Below are 21804 nucleotides of genomic sequence, written 5' to 3' on the forward strand. Positions count from 1 at the left end.
CGCGGAGTCTTAACAACTGGACCGCCAGGAAAGTCCCACACAGTAACTTTTTAATAAGTATCTGCTAATATTAACTGAAGAAATCCTAAGCTTTGCCAGATTCATAGTAACGTAACAGCTGCCTTCAAGTATTTTAAGGGACCTTATATGGAAGAGAGAATAAGTGCTCTGAACCACCTTGGAGATAAGTCACAGGGAGGTTTCCCAGTTCTGTGTAAGGAAGAGCTGCTCACTGAGCAGATGGCCGGCAGGTGGAGGTTGTGGTCCTGAGTGTTACAGCACGAGGCCCACGCCACTCGGCAGGGATGCCGTGGGGGGGGTCAAGTGCCTGATGGGTGCTGGACCTCTGGAGTCCCATCTAAACCTGAGAGTCTATGATTCTAGGACTTGCTCCCTTGGTTCCTCAGCCTAGAGATGTTGGGTTAGGGCTCTTCCTCACAGCCACCCACACACTGAAAACCCCGGAGTCACCACTGAAGACTCCCATCTCCAAGTCGCTTAGCCAACCCCAAATTCACATGTATACTCCAAGTCAGGAGGGGGAAAGCTAAAACTGAGGAGGGCCCAGGCTGCCTTCGAGACTGGGTGGTTTGTGACTTACCAGGATCAAGACTCTCTTTTATATAAAGAGAAAAATGCTAAAAGACAAAGACAAATACAGATAAAGCCCAAGAAAAGGTGCTGAGTTTGTCCTCCGCTCCCTCTCACACGCCAGGCCCTCCCTCTATGAAACACAGAGGAACAAACAGCCTCAGGAAGACCCCGGATGTTCCGACGGGGTCCTCTTCTGACATGACCTGCTGCAGCTGGTGTTAACGTCGTATCCCAGCAAGTGGCGGGAGGGACGCTACCTGAAGCACCTGCCCAACTCCCCTGATAAAGGCTGGGCAGCCAGTCCACAGATGTGAAACAGATGGCACCAGAAAAGCTCTGTGAATAAAACTTTAATAATGTACAGCAGAAATTGGACAGGCTCATTCTTATATTAAAACAAAAGATTTCCTATATTACAACTTATTTACATTTGCATACTGAAGAGGTAAAGTGTCTAAGTGGCTATTTTACAGTCCATTCTAATAAAATGTACAAAAACAAACAGAAGTACCGAGAATGCCGTTCGGGGGCCTTGACGGCGACCTAAGAACGGGCTTGGACTTGGTCTGTGAATCCAGAATCCAGAGGTGCAGGTAGCCCTGTGGATCAGGGTTAGCCTCAGGGGGCCCAAACCACGGCTTTAGTTTCTTCCCAACTCTCTCACTCCTAACTCTTGGGTTAAGAGTGGTGGTGGTGGGGTTGGGAGCTTCCCCCCAAAACTGCTCAGTCTTCCCCGGAGGTGGAGAAGGAGTGTGTGGTGAGGACAGCAGGGCCACTGGGGGACTGGGCTAGTGGCTTGGGAGTCCCTGGGTCAAGGAGCGTTGGCAGATCCCAGAGGCTGGCTGCGGCGGGGGGAGAGGAGTCTGAGTTCCATCATCTCCTCTAAACCGCCAATTTCTGCTGCAGGGCGGACAGATGGGGCGTCGGCAGGGGTGGGGTAAGGTCCCCCTAATGACACAATTGGTATTTGAGGGAAATTAGTCAGTAGCCAGTAAATTGGCTCAGAGGGTTAGGGGAAGATCTCCTTTAATGCAAGGAAAGAAGCGATACAGCAGGAAAATAAATAGGAAGGCCAGGGCACTGGGGAGACCAGTGGAAGTGGCGGGAGGGCTCTCCGCTCCTCCACAAGCTTTGGCAGAGAATCGCTGGGCTGGAGGCAGGGATGCTCTGAGGCTGCACACAGTCTGTGCCTCCCCTGGGGGCAGGAAGGGGGCTCCGGATGAACGCAGCGACTGGGGGGGGTCTCACTGCCCACCACCAGCCTCTTTGGTGGGGGACAGGTGGGCATCCTCACTCCTTAGTGGTCTTATATAAGAGCAATCACTCCGGGCTCAAAAGGCTCAGAAGCAAACACAAAAACTTCTGGTCTCAAAACAGTCACCCACTAACTTGAATGGGTCCCACGGTCGGTGCTCCAAGAGTAGGACCCAAGCCTGTCTTGTTCACAGCTGTATTTCCCAGCGCCCGGCGTACTGCCTGCCATCCAGCAGGCACTCCGCGATGTCTGTAGCGTGAATGCCTGCAGGAGAAGCTGCAACCTGCTGGACGACGCACAGAAGGCTAGGGCCCCAGTGCAAAACCCACTTGTGGAACTGGGAGGGGAGGCAGGACGCAAGCGAGACCAACCCCCAGGGCAGAGGAACTCTTGCTGCTGAGTGGGGGGAGCAGGCTCAGGTACAAGGACAGACATTTCCAGTGTGATTGAGCAGTGTGCGTTTGATTGAAGCATTTTTTTTGTGGTTGTTTTTATAGGGATTTCCTTAAAAACAAATAGATTGAGAGGTAATCATCACATAGAGATGGTTTTCCTTTTATAAAAACTTAACAATATTTAAAAAAAGTTAAAATCCAGACCCTCCCAATTAAATTAAAAAAAAAAAAAAGAAAGAAAGAAAAGAAAACCAAACCACTCCAGTTAAGTTATGGCTTCAAAGTTAATATATACCTAAGATATGCTGACGGAATCACCACCCACAACCGTGCTTCCAGACGTCGTTAAATACTACACTCAGGTTAAACAACAGGTTCAGCTCGGGCTGTTCCCTTTAGTAAAGCCCCTAAAGTGGATGCAAGTCTCACATCTTCCCTCCACCATGATCAGATAATCCAGTAAAAGACCCATGCAGATGCCTCCCTCCCGCCCCAGACTCCCTCCCCACTCCTTGCCCCCCCCGCCCTTCCCCACCCTAAATCCACTACCACCAAAAATATACACTGCTGTTTCCAGAATCTGGGATATGAAAGACAGATGTGACATTCCGATCTGAGTCCCAAGATCTGGGCTTCAAATTCCTCGGCCCTTCCTTGACGCTGCCGAGGACGATGCCCTTAGGCTGGCTCATTTCCCACGGTGGCCGCTGACCACAACACCCCAGACTTCCACCAAGATTCTCCCCCTGCCCATCCCACCCCGCCTCCCTCACATTTGGACCCAAAAGCCTTGCCTGCCACAGACAACCGGGCCAGCTTTGGTTCCACAGTCTGAAATGGAGAAGGAGGGCCAGGCGACACAGGGGAGGGAGACCCACCGTGGAGTGGGGCTTCTGGAAGGGAGGGGAGGGAGACCTCCGGGAGGGGCCCCAGGGAAACCAGACGCTGCTCACTACTGAACAGAGGCCCCAGCACGCAGAGCCGGCATGACGACCACACCCCTGACCTGCACATGCACAGAAAGCTCAAGCAGGTAAGTGCGCACCTACAGACACACACACACACGCACACACACACACATGTGTAAGGGCGTGGCACAGACCAGGCACAACAGGGGACGCACCTCGGCACATGCATACACGGCTGGACAGACGGGCACTGGCAGTCCCTCCAGGTGTCCCGACGGGGCGGAGGGGAGCACGAGGCCCGGCGCTGCCGAGAGGGGCCATCCTTCTGGTTCCCCGGGCTGCCTCGCTGTGCTGGGGTTGGTCCCAGAGGAAAGCCCTCGGTGCCGCTCAGCAGGGGCCACGCTCGCTCCTCCCGGGCCCTCCCAGGCCGCCCGTCACCACGCCAGGCTTCTCGCCAGGTGCACCGGGCTTTGCAGAACTTCCCACTACAGCCGGTCCAGGCTGTGGCACTGAGTTCTCCACACCATTTGCTCTCAGAGGCTCCGTGCCACTAGGAGGTAAATATAAAAGGTGTCTGTGTCTCAAACCCAATGTGGGAGTGAGCGAGTCTCCCGGGCTCTGTCCCTCTTGCGGGCCAGGCTCCTGGCCACAGAGGGCTGGGCAGAAACGAGAGGTAGGCCTCCATCGGACGCTCAACACGGCAGCTCGGCTGTAGGTCCCGCTGCCCGGCAGCGTGTGGGGAGGGGCAGCTAGATCTTCACGTCCTCCTGCACGCTGAGCTGGGAGAGGGTCTTCTTGATGCGCAGCGCGGTCAGGCGGGCTGCGCCGTTGGCGTACCAGCACTCCCGCATCATCTTCCCCATCACCCGCAGCGCCTGCACAGAGACCCGGCGTCACTCGAGCCTGCCCCTGCCCCACTGAAGCCTTCCTGGTGCCCAGGCGGCCGTCTCCCCCACCCGTCCTCCTCCTCCGGACCCCAGGGAAATGCCCGCGAGCTCCGCCCACCCCCCAGCCCCCGCCCCCGCCCCCGCTCTCCCTTCCTTAAGGGACAGCCTGGGGAGGGGGACCTTCTCGGCAAGCATGGTTGGTCAGCCACTCCCCGGCCTCTGGGTGATCCTGAGAGAAATACCTGCAACAGCCTGTGATCTGAAAATCATTTCTGGAAGGTTTGAGTATCCATGTTTATGACTGTTTACTGACTGTTTTTTTAAAAGTAGCGCACGAGCCAGGCACAGCAGGGACATCCCCCAGCATGAGCACGCACGCGGCTGTGACCCCACGTTCACGTGCAGAGACAGGGTGGCGGAGGAGGAGGCGGCAGCAGCCCCTGAGAGGCAGTCTCGTCAGAGGCAGAAGCTCACGGCCAGGGCCCAGACGACACAGGCCAGGGGCAGCCAAGGGGCGGACCTGGAAGGTCACCTGTGGAGGGCTATGGAGTCCCCAGACTGCTGCCTCAGGCCAGTGTTTTCCAGATTCCTTTTAGCAGTGGGACCCGTTTTCCCCAGCGGAGTCCCAACACATAAACAGCCCCGACTGAAGAGGGAGTGGGGTGCGGGCAGCTGAAGATCGGCTCTTTCTGCTTCCCTCACCCTCTGAAGTGAATAAACCCTGAGGGTTCCAAGGAACAGTTTGGAAAAGGCTGCTCTGTCAGGCAAAGAGGAGGCGTCACCAAAATGTGAGCTCAGTCATTCTGTTCAATGCAGGCCTGCCCTCCAGTGGCTACACTCCTTAAAGCAGAGCCACGAGTGGAAAGGAGGCCCAAGAGCACTAGCTAAGCAAACCCTGTGCCGCCAAAGACTCTAAGACCCCACAACTCCATGTTTATTAGGAATCTAGATCATAAATTTGTCCTCATTTCTATTATTTCCATCAAATGTCATCCCCTCCCCGCTTCATCCGCCATCACTCCCCAATCCAAATTCTCTACACCCTCCTCGCTTCTGAGTTTTTAGAAAGGCCACTTCCCTCGCAGACGTGTCTTCTCACTGAGTCCCACCCCCTCATTCTTCTACACCCTTTGTGGACGCCTCTTCTTAACTCTTCCACGAAGCTCAGCTCACCCCCGTGGCTCCAGAGCCATTTTTCCAGTTGGACAGGTCTAACAGCTCCCACTCAGTCTTTGTTTTCTCTCTTATCTGTGTCCTGGGACCAAGCCTTTTTCTTCTTCTAGGCTGTCAATTCCAAAGGGGACCCTACAGTGCCCAGGACAAGGGCTCAGTATATAATACAACAGCACATTAATAGTCTGTAATAACCGACACGCTCAGCGGGTAGCCCTGGGGTTGGCCCCATTTTCGGGAAACCCTTTTCTAAGGGAGAGAGATCGGGCAGATAGAAAGGCCACGGGAGAGAGGGGAGCTTCCCACCTCATAACTCTGCCACCAGTTGGGGATGTTGGGGCGGAGCTTCTGGTCGCATACGACCTTCCGCATCTCCTCAATGGAAGGGTCAGAGGGCACTAGGTCATAATATGGCAGCTGATATTCCTCATGGACTCCTGGGAGAAAAGAAAACGTCCACCGGAGTTATCAAAAGAAGGAAGAGATTACTCAAAAGCCAATGACAACACCCATGTTGTGATCTGTAAATACCACTTCCCACTAAAAGGAACTAGGGCTCCTTGGAGAGCCTGGCCAATGCTAGGTATGGGACAAGAGACACACAGGATTAGCCAGGAATATCTTTTTCGTAACAAAAAGCAAGGAAACTATCAAGGACTACTGAGGCCATGTCAAAAGGTACCGACCTGAAAAGCTCCCAACTGGCCAAAGATGAGAACATTTAAGCAACAGTAAGACCTATGACTTCAATGGAAACAAATATTTTAAATCACCAATTCGTGATGACACTAAAAACAAACAAATAAACCAAAACCTCAGTCGCCTTTGTAGGATGATAGGGAATAAACTCATTATTTTGAAAAATGGCAAATAAATGGAAAGAATCAAGTATTTTTCCTGCCTTTCCTCTTCAAATTAAACATCTTGGTAACCAAATAGATAATAGGGGAAGTTTCTCTTTAAAGAAAAAATCTAGCTAATACATGAAGTTTGACAGGATTGGAATACTGGCATTTTTCAACCTCTAATCAATTTGGATTTGGACAATGATCAACAATAGCTGTTAACATCACAAGAAGAGAGATAACCACCATTATGTGTGTCTTTTAACAGAAGGATTTTGGGGGAAACAAATGATTCTAGTCTTTAGATGGAACTCTCATAGGAAGTTCACAGAAACAGTAGAACGTGTGAACTCCGTAAGAGGCTACCTGGAAAATCTAGACAGGAAAACGCTACAGGACAAAGGACCTGGATTCTCCAGCTTTGAAGATTGCAGGAGAGGGGACTTACCTAGTGTTCCAGCGGTAAAGAATCTACCTTACAATGCAGGGGATGAGGGTTCGATTCCTGGTCGGGGAACTAAGATCGCACATGTCGTGGGGCAACTAAGCCCATGCGCCACAACTACTGAGCTCTCGTGCCTCAACTAGAGAGCCCACGTGCCGCAAACTACAGAGCCCACGCGCCCTGGCGCCTGCGTGCCACAACTAGAGAGAGAAAAAACCCGCACACCACAACTAGAGAGAGAAAACCTGCACGCCGCAACCAGACAGAAGCCTGCGCGCCGCAACAAAAAGATCCCGTGTGCCTCAACGAAGATCCCGCATGCTGCAACTAAGACCCGACGCAGCCAAAATTAAATAAAAATAAATAAATAAATAATAACTAAATCTTTAGAAGAAAAAAATTGAGGGGTAACCTGTAGATTATGAGACTTGAGAGTTGTATCAATCAACTGCAGTGGATGGACATTATTTAAACCCTGATTTAACAAGCTGTTTTTTTAAAAAAATTCGCAGACAATTGGGGAAATCTCAACACTGGCTAATGTTACATGATATTAAGAATTACTGTCCATTTTTTAAAGTGTGATAATAGTACTATATTTTTGAAGTCCTTATCTTCTAGAGCTACAAACCGAAATATTTTCCATAATAAAAAGTTAATTTAAAAAAATCTAATGTAACTTTCTTATGCCTTTTTCCAGAAAAAATTCTGCTGTTCTGAGCTGATGCGACAGATTTTTATTTTTATTTATTTATTTATTTATTTATTGAGATTAGCATTTATTTTATTATTTCTAAAAAATATTTATTTATTTATTTGGTTGCGCTGGGTCTTAGTTGTGGCCGGTGGGCTCCTTAGTTGCAGCTCGCTGGCTCCTTAGTTGTGGCACGTGGGCTCCTTAGTTGTGGCACGTGGGTTCCTTAGTTGTGGCATGCGAACTCTTAGTTGTGGCATGCACGTGGGATCTAGTTCCCTGACCAGGGATCGAACCTGGGCCCCCCTGCATTGGGAGCACGGAGTCTTACCAACTGCACCACCAGGGAAGTCCCGGGACAGATTTTTAAATAGAGTCTGACTTGGTTAATTATCTAAGGAGCAATTAGCTTGAACTCTGGCCTCAGTCTGCCAGAGTCTGAATCCTAGTTTATTAGTGGTGTGACCTTGGACAAATCACCTAATCTGTGACTCGTCTTCTTCATCTGCAAAACGGTGACAATAATAGTACCCACACAGGCCTGTGTGACCAGATTTATCTTGATCTGTTTTATCTGTATATCATGATCAAAATTTAAGATGTACAATACCTGGCTGCCTCCTCCATAATTTGGATCTTACCAAATGTATCATAGATGGAAAAAGGCAGTAAAATACAGAAAAGGGCTCTGCTGGAACACTCATCAGTTCTTTTTAATTAATTTAATTTAATTCACTTCCACTGACCTGGAATCTCTTACATCAAAGATAAATGGCTGAGGGCAGGCTTCTAGTGGTTCTTGAACTTGATCATGTGGCAGAATACTTGGAAGTCACCATAAAATTCTGATATACTAAGCTGATGATAAAAAATGTTTTCTGCTAAATCTGATACTACCTTTCATTGAGTTCTGATGTGGCTGAACACTTGCAAATGCCAAAGACTTAAGACAAAATTGCATAAGAAAAAACTCATTGTGAGAAAATTCTATGCATTAGTAAGCTTTCTCCCACAAATTGAGAAATCACCACTATTATTTTATCAATGAAACCCCACGTTCCCCAGGAACGTGGCTTGAGAGCCAGTGTGTTAGAATACCCTGCCTCCTGTGTAAAAGAGACCCCTGCATTAGTCCTGTGCTATTCCTGCCCAGGGCTTTCCCAAGCTCGACAGACCAATAAAGACAATGTGATACCAAAAAAACCCCAAAAGAGCCCAAATGAGTCCCCGGAACGGTCACCACTACATAAAACACTATTCAACAAGCTGGTCCAAAGAGTAAACACACTCTTAGCCCTGCTGCTCCCCGGTCCCCTCCCTCCTCTTGGATGAGAACCCTAAGTGTGACGGGTTCTGGCGCTAGGCATCGACAGGCTGTTAGGAGAAAGAAGGCAGGAAAACACTAGCCCCTCAGGTGGTCCGGCACTCTGGACTGTGAGGTAGGAGCCAGAGAAGGCAGGAAGAAAGGTACCTCCAGAGTTGCATCTTCGAGCAATCTCCCAGTACACGAGCCCAAGGGCATAGATATCAGCACACTTAAAGGAGTCGAAGTGCTTCATGTTGATGGTTTCATCAAGTACTTCGGGGGCCATGTATCTGCAACAGCAAAGGAAATGTGATCACGCATAGAAAACGATGACTTCTTTCTGGACTCAAAGTACTGATTCAAGGGCCCCCTGAATGTGGGACAGCATCACCCCAAGACAGCCCCTTGGGGAGGAGGAAGTGATGGATTCTTATTATTGCAAACTCCCATGCTTTGGATTCGAATCTAAACACCTTAGCAAGGTTTGGTAATACTAGCCTACTCTTATTTCTACCTCTATTTTTTAACTGCCAAGATTTATTTTAAGCATGTTTTGATTTCTTGGCAGAGGTATGTGTACTGTAGGCCACAGAGCAGGAACAGTACATAATATCTGGTTGCTACTGGGGGCTTGGACTTTATTCAATGCAGCCAATAATGGGCTGAGCTTAAATTTCAGTCTGAACTTCTTCTGTTATCTTACCCGTGCAGGTAAATGAGAATTAATTCTAGGCAGTCACCAGAGTCCCACTCAGTTAGTTCATGAGTACTGCTTGAGCCACTCCCCACTCCCCACAGAAGGCAAATCAGCTCACCTCAGGCCTCACACTTTGGGGCCTGGGTGGCTGCAACCATTCAGGTCAAAAGGAAGGGGAAAAAAAGCAGCAGCACAATTAGTGAAATTCACTGAGACTCAGCAGAGAAACAGCCCTCCTCCTCTTCCATCCTATGAAAAGTTGCACTTCCAGCTTGTGAAGTCGATCTGGAGTCACAGTCAATCTGTTCCTTATTTCCTTTTTTTTTTGGCCATGCCATGTGGCCTGTGGGATCTTAGTTCCCCGACCAGGGATTGAACCCAGGCCCTCGGCAGTGAGTGCTCGGAGTCTTAACCATTAGACCAGGGTATGCCATGTTCCTTATTTCTTACTTCACTTCTCTACGACGCGGGAAGGAGGCCCATGATCCTTACGGGGGTCCCTCACCTCCACCCTGGACGACCTCTGCTCTAGCTTGGCAAACCTGCTCTCTACACCCTAAGCAAAACACGCTCCCTGCCTCCTCTGGGGTCCTGCACAGGCCACCCCTTCAGACTGCAACATTTTCCCTCTCCCCCAGTCAAGCCTGGTGCCTGTCTCCCTCCTAAATCTTGCTCCAGGCTCTCCTTCTCCATGGCCTCCCCTGCCCAATGCACCAGCACCTATGGGTACAGGGTCCTCTGGAGCTGTGCCGCTGGCACCTGTATCTGCGCGATGCAACCTGTGTGGCTTTCCAGTGTGGGGAGCAGGTGTTCAATTCAACTGCCAGCTGTCAGAGTAAGGACCACACCGCCTTCTGCCGGGCAGATGGGCAAGGGCTACTCAGTACAAGTGTCGGGCAAGCGCGAAGGCCCAGGGCCTTCCTACCGTTTGGTTCCCACCCTCTGGTTGGGGGCAATGTCAATGGTGTCCGTGACTGCATCGTGACGGACAGCCAGGCCCAGGTCTGCGATGGCACACATGCCATTTTTCTTCACCAAGATGTTCTTTGACTTTAAGTCTCGATGAGCAATTCCAGGCTTCCCTAGCAGAGAAAAAAAAAAACCAGGGATCTTTGAAGAAAGACAGTACAAGTGTTAAAAGCATAGTCTCTGCAGCCAGACGTATGGGTTCGAGTCCTCGTTTTGCTCCCCACTAACCCAGTAACCCTGGAAATGCAACTTAACCTGTCTATGCATTGGTCTTCTCATCCATAAAATGGGACTAAACACCAGTACTTACGTCATGGGAATGTTGTAAGGATTAAATGTATTGTATTAACTTAGGTAAGTCAAGAGCTTAGAAGGGCATGCGTATGAGCTAATATTACTATATTTACACTACTCCTGCCCGCCTTCGCTGAACTAATAAGCTCCCGTATAGAATTGCTGAGGACTTCAGAGAGAAGCTGCTGCGCTAGCTAGGTTCTCAGAACCAAACGGGGGAGGTAAGGACTGCTACTTTCCCTGGAGAGCCTAGCAACAGGGTCAAACTTTCGTGGCTGGTTTTCTGTCACGGCCAGCAAGAGCTGCTGCCTGGTCGACCAGCCACCAGGGAGCAATGTGCCACCTGCCAAGCCCCAGGAGCTCCCAAAGAGCTGATGTCAGTCAACAAGCAGGGGTGCCCGAGGTCGTCTTCCTCCAGGAGGGCCCTCCTAGATTAGTAGGGCCCAGTGTCTGACCCATCAAGCTGACCCAACGATGAGCGTATGAACTCACTGAACTGATGCTCGGCACAGTAGGTCATGCGATTTTCTCAGTCCCTTCCTTTACCAGCGAACCGTGGGCGTCTGAGATGACCACTCAGTTAACGCCAGCTCCCCAACCAACAACCATGCCAGTCCATCGGGGACAAACAACCAACATTTCCGTCAGGAGTTCCCCCGAGGAGCTCTGAAGGCAGAGGCACCTCTTGTTCTCGCTGGAGTGAGGCCCAAGCTCCTCTCGCTTAGACCAGACCCCGGTCCCTGAGGCTCAGATCCAGCATCCTCAGTGAGAAGGAGTTCTGGGAGCTCGGTGGGGATGGGACAGGTCCACTCACCTTGGGTGCCCACAATCTCCATGTGCAGGTGCGCCAGACCGCTCGCAGCAGACAAGGCCAGCTTAATCATCCCCTCGATGGTCACCGTGTACCGGTTTAGATAGTCAAACAGGGAGCCGTGCTCATGATAGTCTGAGACAAGCCACAGCTGTGTCCAGGTGCCGTTATCTGCAGAGAACCACAGAGGAGTTCCAGAAAAGGCACAACTACCAGCAAAAAGGTCAAGGTAGGAAAGGAAGAGGATGTGTGCGACACAAACCCCAGTTAGGCCCCTGTACTCCCCGCTCCCCGCCCCTACGCCTCCTGAGGCCCCTCTGTGCCCGTCTCATCCACCACCGTCCACGGCTTTAGGCTCCAGGAAGGACGGAACAGGCTTTCTTTCTTAGACCTGCTCCCTTACTTCCCGTAGGTAGGATTCTGAGCCGCGCTCCCTGATTACACCCAAATTTGAAATGCGAGGCACCCCGAAGAGGAAGCACATGCTTAGGCAAAGTGACAGGATCACCTGTTTCTTTTGCAACACGGCTTCTGATCCTGACAAGACCCGCTCGTCAAAACCATGACTGGCTGCACCCACCCCTGCCAAGGAGGCTTCGCAGGCCCTCCTCTGTGCTCCAAGACCCTTCGAGCACAGCCCAACCTGAGCTCCAGGCTCATCTGTAGCGGGTCCTTGAAGTCCATTACTCTTACCAGGCTATGAGCTCTCTGCGAGAGGAGGAAAGAGCTCCTTTGTGCATTACTGTGTTCCAGGCCAAAAATGCCTTTCAACGCAGGAAGAGCACACTTACAAGTATCCCAGAGAGCAATCTTATCCTCTTATCCTCAGAGGAGCAATGGGAGGTGGCGGGCACACACTTTCGTACCAGCGGAGAGGGGGATGCAGTGTAAAGCGGGAAGGAGGAGTGGGAAGAAGGGAGGGAGAAAAAGAAAAACCAAAAGCTGGTAATCTAATTAGCTTGTGCTGTTGTCAGTAAGAAGACTGGAAATTGGATTGAGATCTCCCAAATTCCAAGCTGGCCCTAGCTCCAGGACACTATACTATCCACGTCATGTTCAAAAGACAAGAACAAAGGAGTCCGATCTCCCTCCTCCCCTGGCCCTCGTGTGGGTTTCAACAGCCAGATCCTACTCACACAAGCTGCCAGAATCAATACAGGGAGTGGCTCCTGGAAAAGCACCAGCCTCTGTTTCCCTGATTACGAACGAGGGGTCCACCGAACACACCCCTTTACACTCAACTAGCCCTGACATCTTGAGGACCCTGCCCGTAAGTTAGAAGGGAAGGCATCTTGTGACCCTTTAAAATATATGTCAGATTTAAATGAATAATCAAAAGGTAATGCTGTTTTAAAAAGGCACAGCTTACTCAGAGGGAGTAAGGAATTCTCTCTTCCCCTTCCTCCCTTGCGTGAGAGGTCAAGTCTCTTCAGCCTGGGGGCAGCTGAGGCCACTACAAACCGCCATGGCAATGTGAGGAATGAGCAGCCTGCTGTTGTTTTAGGAAGGAAAAACAAACACTTAGCATCTTCCATAGCCTTTGCCAGCACCAACTTCTAAAAACTGCTGGACCATGGAGCAAACTGTGTCCTGACCGTCGGAGACACTCTTCTAAAATGTAAATGCCTTCACCCACGGTCTTTCTGACTTCAAGTGCGCTACCTGCCCAGGTGTCAGCTGTCCCCTCCTCCTGGGCGCTGTAAGGTCAGGGACTGTGTCTTGTTCTTATGTGTGATGATTCCAGGACCAGACAGTAGCCAGTGAATGTTACTGAATAAATGATGAAATTTCGATTACTACCCACTCTCTATAATAAAATACAATCTTCTCAAAAAGGCCCTTCCTAATCTGGCCTCTGCCACCTCTCCACCTATGTCTTTGGCTGGAACGTCCCAAGCTACCTGCAGGTTCCCAAAGACACTTCCCCTCGGCACATGTGTCTGGAGTGCTCTTTCCATTCGTTTTTCTTTCTGACCAACTCCCCGCCACCTTCGCCTCAATCAAGCTCGGCTATGATATCCGTGGTCCCCATCTCACCCCCAATTTGTGCTCACCAGAACAGCTGTTGTTTGATTACTTCATATAATCAATCATTAGTTTGTCTCTTTGCTAGTCAGTGAGGTCCTTAAGAATGAGCACATGCCTGGGCACACGAGAGAGACTCAAAAACTTCAGCAAAATCAGCAGAGAGAGGGAGGAGGAAATAAGGAACCTCAGGTACAAGCGGACCAAAAGCTGAGCTTGAAGGCCACGGGGGAGCACCTGGGGGGAGGCAGGCCGTGTCTCTGCTGCACCCGCTCCACTGCAATAGTGTGTATGATGCTGGTCTGTCACACAGTGTGGATCACATGCTTTTCCAGGGCCATCCTTTCCTGGCAGGGGTTGAAGCCACCCTTCTTCGTTCCAACCGGAATGAAGGTAAATTTACTGGAGCCCCTGCAGGCACTACCCTAGGGGTGGGCTTGGGAGTATCACAGAAGGGAAAGTGAGCAGGTAGGATGAGGGGTTATTTATCTGCTTAATAACTGCTTATTTACTTGCTTAATAACCTGGATTTCTGCACAAGCTTTTCATAGAAGAGAAGTTTGAAAACCATCGCCTTACTCAGATCCTCTTGCTATGGGTAATAACTATAAAGGCAAACAAAACTGTGCTGTCGCACAACCGTTCAGTTTCCGCAGTCACTCCTCCATCTGGGACTACCGTTGGCTTTGGGACACCCTGTATCCAAACCCAGCCCTTTACCTTTATTGTCAGCAGCAATAAACCCAAGGATGTTTTCATGGCGCAGCATGACTGTCTGGTATATCTCTGCTTCCCGGAACCAAGACCGCTCTTCACGAGAAGAGAATATTTTCACAGCCACATCACCACCCCTCCAGCGGCCGCGCCACACTTCTCCGAACCGGCCCTTGCCAATAATCTCCTGTAAAACGATGGTTCGGGCCACTGTGCGCTGGACAAAAAGGGGTAACCCTACGGACCAAAGAATGGAAAGAAAGCAGACATTTGTGTACTTGCTGAACTTTGCAATGCCCACTCTCACTGCCACACTGGAAAAGCCCTTATCACAGTGCCTCCGCTCTGCACTAGTCCACTGACCACGGAGAGCTCGGCTGGCCCTGCAGCACGTCCAGGTAATCCTCCGGAGGTCTAAGCTGTGCAGCACTGAGAGTGAGTGAGCGAGGACAGGGACATGTATACGATTAGCTCTTCCTCATCTAAGCAATTTCTCCTCCCAGTTAGTATGGACGACAGATCTGAATATAAATGTCTGACCGGATTTACTAACTCTTCAGCCAGCCTCCCGGGGGCCAATCCACCTATAGCTGCTTTATGTGCAAGAGGAAAGCGGGGGTTTGAGGGCTGGGAGCCGCCTCTGGCTGCTCCGCTCATTGGCCACTGGAGGGCAGTGCTGCGTGGCCCATGAAAGCCGACGTGGGGTCAGGGCCCACCAGGCTCCCACCTCTCTCCAGAGAGATCAAAGTTCTGCTCACTGGGAGCTCCAGATGCAGGACGGGGGACTACCCAGGCTCATTCTAAGATTACCTTTACTGTCTCTATAGGACTCGTTTATCGCCTCATTTGACCCATGCAGTAAGTGTCTCCCTGTCTCTCCAATCACCCCCACCATCGTGACCCTTAACTCTCCCCCTCTCCCTGACCAAACAAACGTGTCATCAACCCCTAAGTTGTTTACTGTATGTTTAATACTATGCAGGAGGCACTTGCATAAATGATCTCATTTCCTCACAGCCACCTATACGGTAGGTGTTGTTTTTATGCCCATTTTACAAATGAGAAAACTAAGCATCAAAAGGGAAGGTTAAGTAACTCATTCGAATTCCTACAAGCTGTAAATGGCAAAGCATCGAGACTGACTCCAAGGTGTGTGCTTTCAACTCCCGCAGTACAGAGCCACCAAATGCTTCTCAGTTTAGCCCCCTCCTCTCCAGGTCCCCCCTCGCCGGCCCTCGTCCCGGCCCTCCTTTGGAAGACTTCCAGTGGGCCTCTGTGCCTCCCAGCTCACCCGCCTTGCCCTGCCCTCCCTAACAGGGGGCATAAAGCACAGCAGCCCAAGGCTTTCCCACCCTGGCCTGGGGACAGCATGCTGGCCTCTTGATCATTCCCTAAACACCCAGTGAGCGTTCATGCCTTTCTGTCCTTCTTTTGCTCAAGGGTTTTCCCTTGGCCTGGAATGTTCCCTGCCCTCTTACCACTCTCAAAACGTCCGACTCATGACCCCTTTAGACACGACCTCCTCTGTGAGACCCTTCTCCACAATCTCTTCTCTCCAGTCCTGGCTCGGCCTCTTTCTCATTTTGTTCACCCTGTATCACCCAGAGGGTATTCAACACATACTTGTTAGTGTGAACTGCAAGTCACACAAGCAGCAAGGACTTATTACTTTAAGTCCACAGAATTAAAACCCCAGCACCTCGGAAGCTTTGCATATTCTGAATTAAGAATGGACTAACCCATCCAGAGAGGAACAGTTATTAATCATTTTACTCCAGATGACTGGGTAACTGCCCTGGACCTGCCCTAACATCAGCTAATCCTGATCTTAAAAAAGACTCCAAAAAACCCGAGCAACCCTCCTCCAGCAGCAAGTCAAGTCACAGAGTCAGTCAGTTCTAACCACTGCCCTACCCTCTTTCAGCAAAGAACAAGCCATATATTTTCCCTCTTCCTAAAAATATGCAGCTTTTAAATATATCCATCATCTTGGCACTCTCTACTGCAGAGCTTAATAAAGGCAAAACCACAGAAACTCAGGAGATGTCAGAGCTCAAAGTATTCCTGTGCTCAAGAAGGGCTGTCTGGCCATGACTGATGGTATAATTTCCCTACAGAAGAGTCTTGTCACATGGCGAGAAAACATACATAAACACGCACAAAACTCTCACAAATACAATCCTGTCTGTCTTAGTTAGAATGGCAACAGTGACCTTTGTGGATGATTTTTTTCTATAGGAACAGAATACCACCGTCACTAAAATAACTGTTTATCTTCATAAAAAGACTCTTTTGCAGTCATAGCCACATCTACTAGCTAGCTGAGCTCTCCCCTGAGACTGAGACAACCCAACTCCCTTTATCCTAAATTCTAGTCTCAAGTCAAGGTCCACCTAAGAAAGGCTTGGTCACTAACAGGCAGCTCTGGAAGTGGTGCTGACGCCATGCTGGAGGCCCCAGCTGCCTTTAGTTCAACCGCCACCAAAAACCCTTGGGCAACTGGCACAAGTCAATGATTCACCCAACCCTGGCTCTCGGCTTTACTCGGTGTCCGTAAACTCCCCTTGCGGTTGCTCGCAGATCAATGATTAGCTGCCACCGCCTCACAGGAACCCGGCACACTCCTGTTTCTCAAAAGGGGCCCTGAAACTGAGTACTCCACTGCTCAGGTGGAACCAGGTGAACTTTAATAGCTGTACGGTTACGAGACTTGGAGAGGCAGGGATTCTGGAATGGAGAGTTTTGCACCTGACCTTTGGAATTCCAGAGAGTGAAAGATTTTCTGTGAACCCCATTATCTTATCTTATTACGTGTCAGACTCCAAAAGAAGGGGAATTATGAAAGCAAATGGCCAGCCTTCTTCCTGAACACTCCATCCTGCTGGGAGGCAGTGATGAAGGCCAACAGCAGGCACGAGGCCTGAAGAAGCGGTACCTGAGCCAGACCCCGACGTGGAGAGGTCGTAGACGAGATCCTGGAGCGTCTTGTCCTTGGAGAGACACATCTCACACGAGGGGTCCTCCATGTCCAGCCTCTGGCGGTTGTGATAGACGCGCTGATGATAGTTAATGACAAGGAAAACAATGATGATGATGAGAAACAGGAGGAACACTGGGCCGGCAATAATGCCCACCAGCTCCACAGGGCCCCACATGGACGGGTGCTCAGGCTCCTTGAGGTGACCTGGGTCAGGTGAGAGAGGAGAGGGAAAGAACAGAGTAAAAATGAGGGAACGCCACGGCCTCATTTTTCCCCGGCTCCTCCCTCCAGGTGGAAACGCCCTTTTCCTCTCCCTGTGATCAAGGTGCCCTTGATCTCTCTGGTCTTACTGGACTTTGCATCTGCCTGGATGCTCTCAAATGCAAACCTCTCTAGTTAAGGTACCCTTTGCAACAGCCAAACCCACACCCTGCTCTGTAATTTCACAGCATTTCACGGTGCTCTTCCCACCTCCACGCCCCAGGCACGTGCCATGTTCTGCTCCTCCACTTGTGACGGCCTCTTGAAGCTCGGCCCGGTCTCTCTCCTCCTCCTCTGATCTCCCCAGTCATACCTCCTAAATGGCGGACCTGCGAAGGGTGGTGTCTAATACTCCTCAGCCCTGATGGCCGTCCTTTCCAGCTCTAGGTCCTCTTCCCATTTTGCCATCACCATCACGCCAGAAGCTCCCTTCAGATGGCTTAGGGGCTGCCTCCTTCGGGATCAGCCCCAGGCCCTCCCGTGGGGATCCCTGCCTGGCTCTTCCGCATCTCACCAGCTGCCAATGGCTGCTCAGCCACGACCCAAATCGCAGCTTCCACCTCTGCGGCTCACTCGACAATCTGTTTCCCCCATCCTCGAATCTACAGACCGGACTTGGGAGGAATGCCATCCCATGTCACCTCCGGGAGCATCAAAAAGGCACCTTTACCTATCCTCCAACAAAGGGATGGGGGCAGAGTAGAGAAGGACGAAATGACAGGGGTGCCCTACCTCCACGATGAGCCAATAGTCCAACAAGGGTGTCCACTCACCGCTGGGCACCCTCAGGTCGATCTTGTTGCAGAAGTCAGTGTAGCAGCAGTGCGTGTTGCGCAGATCCTCGGAGCTCAGGCAGTAGAAGGGCTTCCCAGCGGGGACCAGCTCCACTTTGGGGATGCAGGTGCGCACATGGTGCTCCATCCCGTCCAGGTTGAAAATGGAAACCATGCAGGCCCCATCTGTCTCACACGTGTAGTTGGCCTGTAAGCAGCTGGTGCACGCACAGAGCAGAGCTGCGGGAGATTCGGGAGCGGACACTGACATCAATGGTGAGATCGTATCCTAGGTCCTTTTCCAGACTTAGAATACAATCCCCTAGCATACTTGATGTTCCAAAATAAGGCGCTTTTATAGAGATGGGGCCAGAAAGATGACATCGTCAGTGGGGGCCCAACCTTTTCACCTGTTTATTCTGCTCACAACAAGGCTTTCTGGGTCCCACCATTGTCCTCTAAGTGCTCTAGTTTATGCCTACAAGAAACAGAGAAACTGCCTTTTTAACTTTGCTTTAGACTTAAACTTATTAAAAAAAATTGTTTTGTGGCTAGGAAAGAGGTCTTCCTTTAAATTTAGAAGCCTGAGGGTGGGAGGAAGGCACCTTCCCTTCGGAGACGGGAGGAAGGCACCTTCCCTTCGGAGACTAGAGGACCCCTCTCCCCACATACTCCATCTGACACCACCCAGATTCCCTGGAGCCAGTATCAACCCCATCTCCTTTCTCTGCACCAGGAACGCCCACAGTTTCCTGAATGCAGTGTGCGTGCTCTCGCACATGCTTTTGCTGCAATGCTTTTTTTCCTAGCTAATTCTTACAAGTTCTTTAAAATTCAGCTTAAACGTCACTTCCTTTGAAAAGCTTCCCGACTAGTCCAACAACCTCCTCCTTCCTTTAGTCCTCAGCAGGTGCCCCTCTCAAGAGGGGGCAAAAAGAACACCCTCCAAAGAAGATAATATGAGTGCCTACCTCATACAGTCATTGTGAGGATTAAATGAGCTAATGCATAGAAAGTGCTCAATAAATCTAACCCATTCTGAAAGGCCCCTGGATATCACTTTATTTTTTTATTTATTATTTTTTTAAAAATTTATTTATCTTATTTATTTATTTTTGGCTGCATTGGGTCTTCATTGCTGTGTGCGGGCTCTCTCTAGTTGCAGCAAGCGGGGGCTACTCTTCGTTGCGGTGTGCAGGCTTACCATTGCGGTGGCTTCTCTTGTTGAGGAGCACGGGCTCTAGAGCGCAGGCTCAGTAGTTGTGGCACACAGGCTCAGTAGTTGTGGCTCACGGGCTCTAGAGCACAGGCTCAGTAGTTGTGGTGCATGGGCCTAGTTGCTCTGCAGCATGTGGGATCTTCCCACACCAGGGCTTGAACCCGTGTCCCCTGTATTGGCAGGCGGATTCTTAACCACTGCGCCACCAGGGAAGCCCTAGATAGCACTTTAAAAAGTACTATATATATATATATATATATATATATATATATATATATATATATATATATATATATATATATATATATATATACACACACACATAATTTTTCTTTTTTTTTTCTTTCAAGTAGGTAGTGCACACAATCATCTCTGGAACTAATGAGTTTGGCTGGGTGTGTATTATCCCTAAGTGTGCACTGTTGACAGGAAATTACTGTAAATGAATTTGGTGCCTCTGAAAGCCAGTTCGGCAGCCCTGGAATCTGAAATCCTTTATTTATCCGTCTAACAAGAATAGCACAGACAGCAGCCGCTGGTTCTCCCCAGCACTGTCTCCCATGAGCCTAACCCAGCCCTGACCCCTTGGGATGGGCAGGAGGGTGGCTTGAGCCACTAGGATACTGAGGTTGGGACTCACAGTGCTGAACAAAGCATTCGCCCAGCGGGGATGCCGGTGGCAGGGCCCACCCGAGGCCCCGACTGGACACTAAGCGAATACTATCTGGATCCCAAGAGGGAACATATTCAAACTATGGCCCCTGGAGAAGAGACATTTATGACCAGTCCCGTGAAAAACTAGCCTGTCGTAACTCACCCCTTTCGGCTGTAAACAGTCTATCTTTGTCTCTTCCTCTAAAACAATGGAAGGCATCTCCTGGCTTTTCAAGTCCAAAGACAGATTCTAAATATCTCAGGGTCCAACCCCCTCCTTCCCCAGGCTTTCTGCAAGTGACACGATCCTTGCCATCCCCACCAAGGAAACAAAGGAGGGGGAGCACAGACAGGTAAAAGGACAGTGTGGATCTTCACTGCACGGCCTGTGGGATTTTTCTCACAGTGTCTGATCAGAACCCTTTCTTCTGGGAGAAATTCCAAAACACGCAGCTACCTGCTGAAGGGCTCGGGTAGTGTTATATTTTAAAGGCAGGAAGTTTAAAGCAGGTACTCTTTAGACTAGGATCCCAAACATAAAAGGAATTTTAAAAGTAAATTCCTCCTGAATTTCCTTCTTCTTGCTAACTGAAATTTACTTCTGCGACTCTCAGAACACTCAGCCCAAACCTCTTTGACTCACCCTGGAGTCCTGACTACTCATCCACGAGTGCAAACGCCCATCCCTCTTTGTGTCAATGGGGACATTCAGGCACAAAAGGGGTCCCCGTGGCGCGCACACCTCTCAATACACGCGCCCCGACGTCCGGCGATGAGAACAGCCTCAGGTCTATTTTGGGAAGCAAGAAGGGAAAGCGAACAACTCCCAGAGGGCTATTCTGAGCACAGTGGGACACGCGGGCCAGACCCGCAGCCGCCTTTGGAAAAGCAGCTCACTTCAGAGTCCGTCAATTAGCAGGCAGGGAAGCAGAGCCTCTGCTCCCAGACACACGCACTCTCCTCTCCTTGGTTCATGGCCTCTTTCACAGTGATTCATTCTGGAGAACGAGCACACCCACACGTGGCTCATTATTTTTGGGAAGTACTTAAACAATCTTGGTGTAAGACAGGAAAGAACAAAAGTGGTGAAATCTATGCTAGACGGGACGAAGAACGGAACTGGGAGCGGGGCCATGCGGCTTCGTGATAAGGGATTGGGCAAGTCCCTGACTCTATCTGGGCCTCGGCCGCCCAACCAGAAAATACCATTTATGTTACAGAGATGGTATGAAGATCAGCCCACATCTGCTAAGTGCCGTGGGTACTCTGAGAAGACTGCTCACATCTGTGTACACCTCTGCTTTTACAGAGTGAGAAGTCTGAAAAAGCTATTTTTGCGATAACCATCACTACTGCCCACACCCCTGCAGAGGTTTCAGTTACTCTCACTGGAGCCACAGCAGAGCATCACGGCAGGAACAGGCCACACAGACCCAGGGCTCAAATACCAGCTCTAGTGTTAGTCACATGGCCTTGAGCAAGTTAGTAACCTTCCTGCACCCCAGCTGCCTAATCTGTAAAGTGGGACTGTTAATTACTTCACAGGACTATGTAAGAATTACGTGAAATAAGAGATTTAAAAAGTGCTTAGCAGATGGATGTTCAATGAATTTTAATCTCTCCCTTCAATGTAAAACTCAAGTAAACACATCCATGTACAATGTGTCTCTCTAACCACTAATTAGGAAGTGCCAAGTGACAGCAAGACCACAGCAAGGAACTTCTGTTTGAGTCTCAGCTCTGCCAGTAACTGGTCGCGTGGTTTTGGGCAATTCATTTAACCTTCCTGAACCTCATTTTCCTCACCATTAACCAGAAAGAAGGGGCTGAACCAGATGACCTCTAAAATCCTCCAGTTGAAATCTGAATCTAGTTTGTTTTTAAATTCACATTGTTTGGATCACT

The 21804-nt window shown here is 50.1% G+C and overlaps 1 protein-coding gene across 5 annotated transcripts in view; it reads right to left on the bottom strand.

The window, feature by feature from the left end:
- Positions 1-928: 928 nt before the first annotated feature.
- ACVR1B (activin A receptor type 1B) overlaps positions 929-21804 on the bottom strand; it is a 34253-nt gene continuing 13377 nt past the window's right edge. The window contains exons 2-10 of one of the 5 annotated variants that reach the window (XM_082421415.1): positions 18027-18266; positions 16948-17196; positions 14019-14249; positions 12643-12765; positions 11277-11444; positions 10125-10281; positions 8668-8792; positions 5519-5649; positions 929-4027 (exon numbers count right to left, since the gene is read on the bottom strand). In XM_082421415.1, coding sequence (XP_082277541.1) covers positions 3902-4027; positions 5519-5649; positions 8668-8792; positions 10125-10281; positions 11277-11444; positions 12643-12765; positions 14019-14249; positions 16948-17196; positions 18027-18266 — 1550 coding nt within the window. In that variant the 3' untranslated portion in view covers positions 929-3901. Of the gene's footprint in view, positions 4028-5518; positions 5650-8667; positions 8793-10124; positions 10282-11276; positions 11445-12642; positions 12766-14018; positions 14250-16947; positions 17197-17985; positions 18267-21804 lie in introns of those variants that run through there. The other 4 variants (XM_082421411.1, XM_082421412.1, XM_082421414.1 and 1 more) reach the window with 4 other exon arrangements.

Source organism: Balaenoptera physalus (assembly GCF_965194825.1).
Source record: "Balaenoptera physalus genome assembly, chromosome: 13".
Classification (NCBI taxonomy): Eukaryota; Metazoa; Chordata; class Mammalia; order Artiodactyla; family Balaenopteridae; genus Balaenoptera; species Balaenoptera physalus.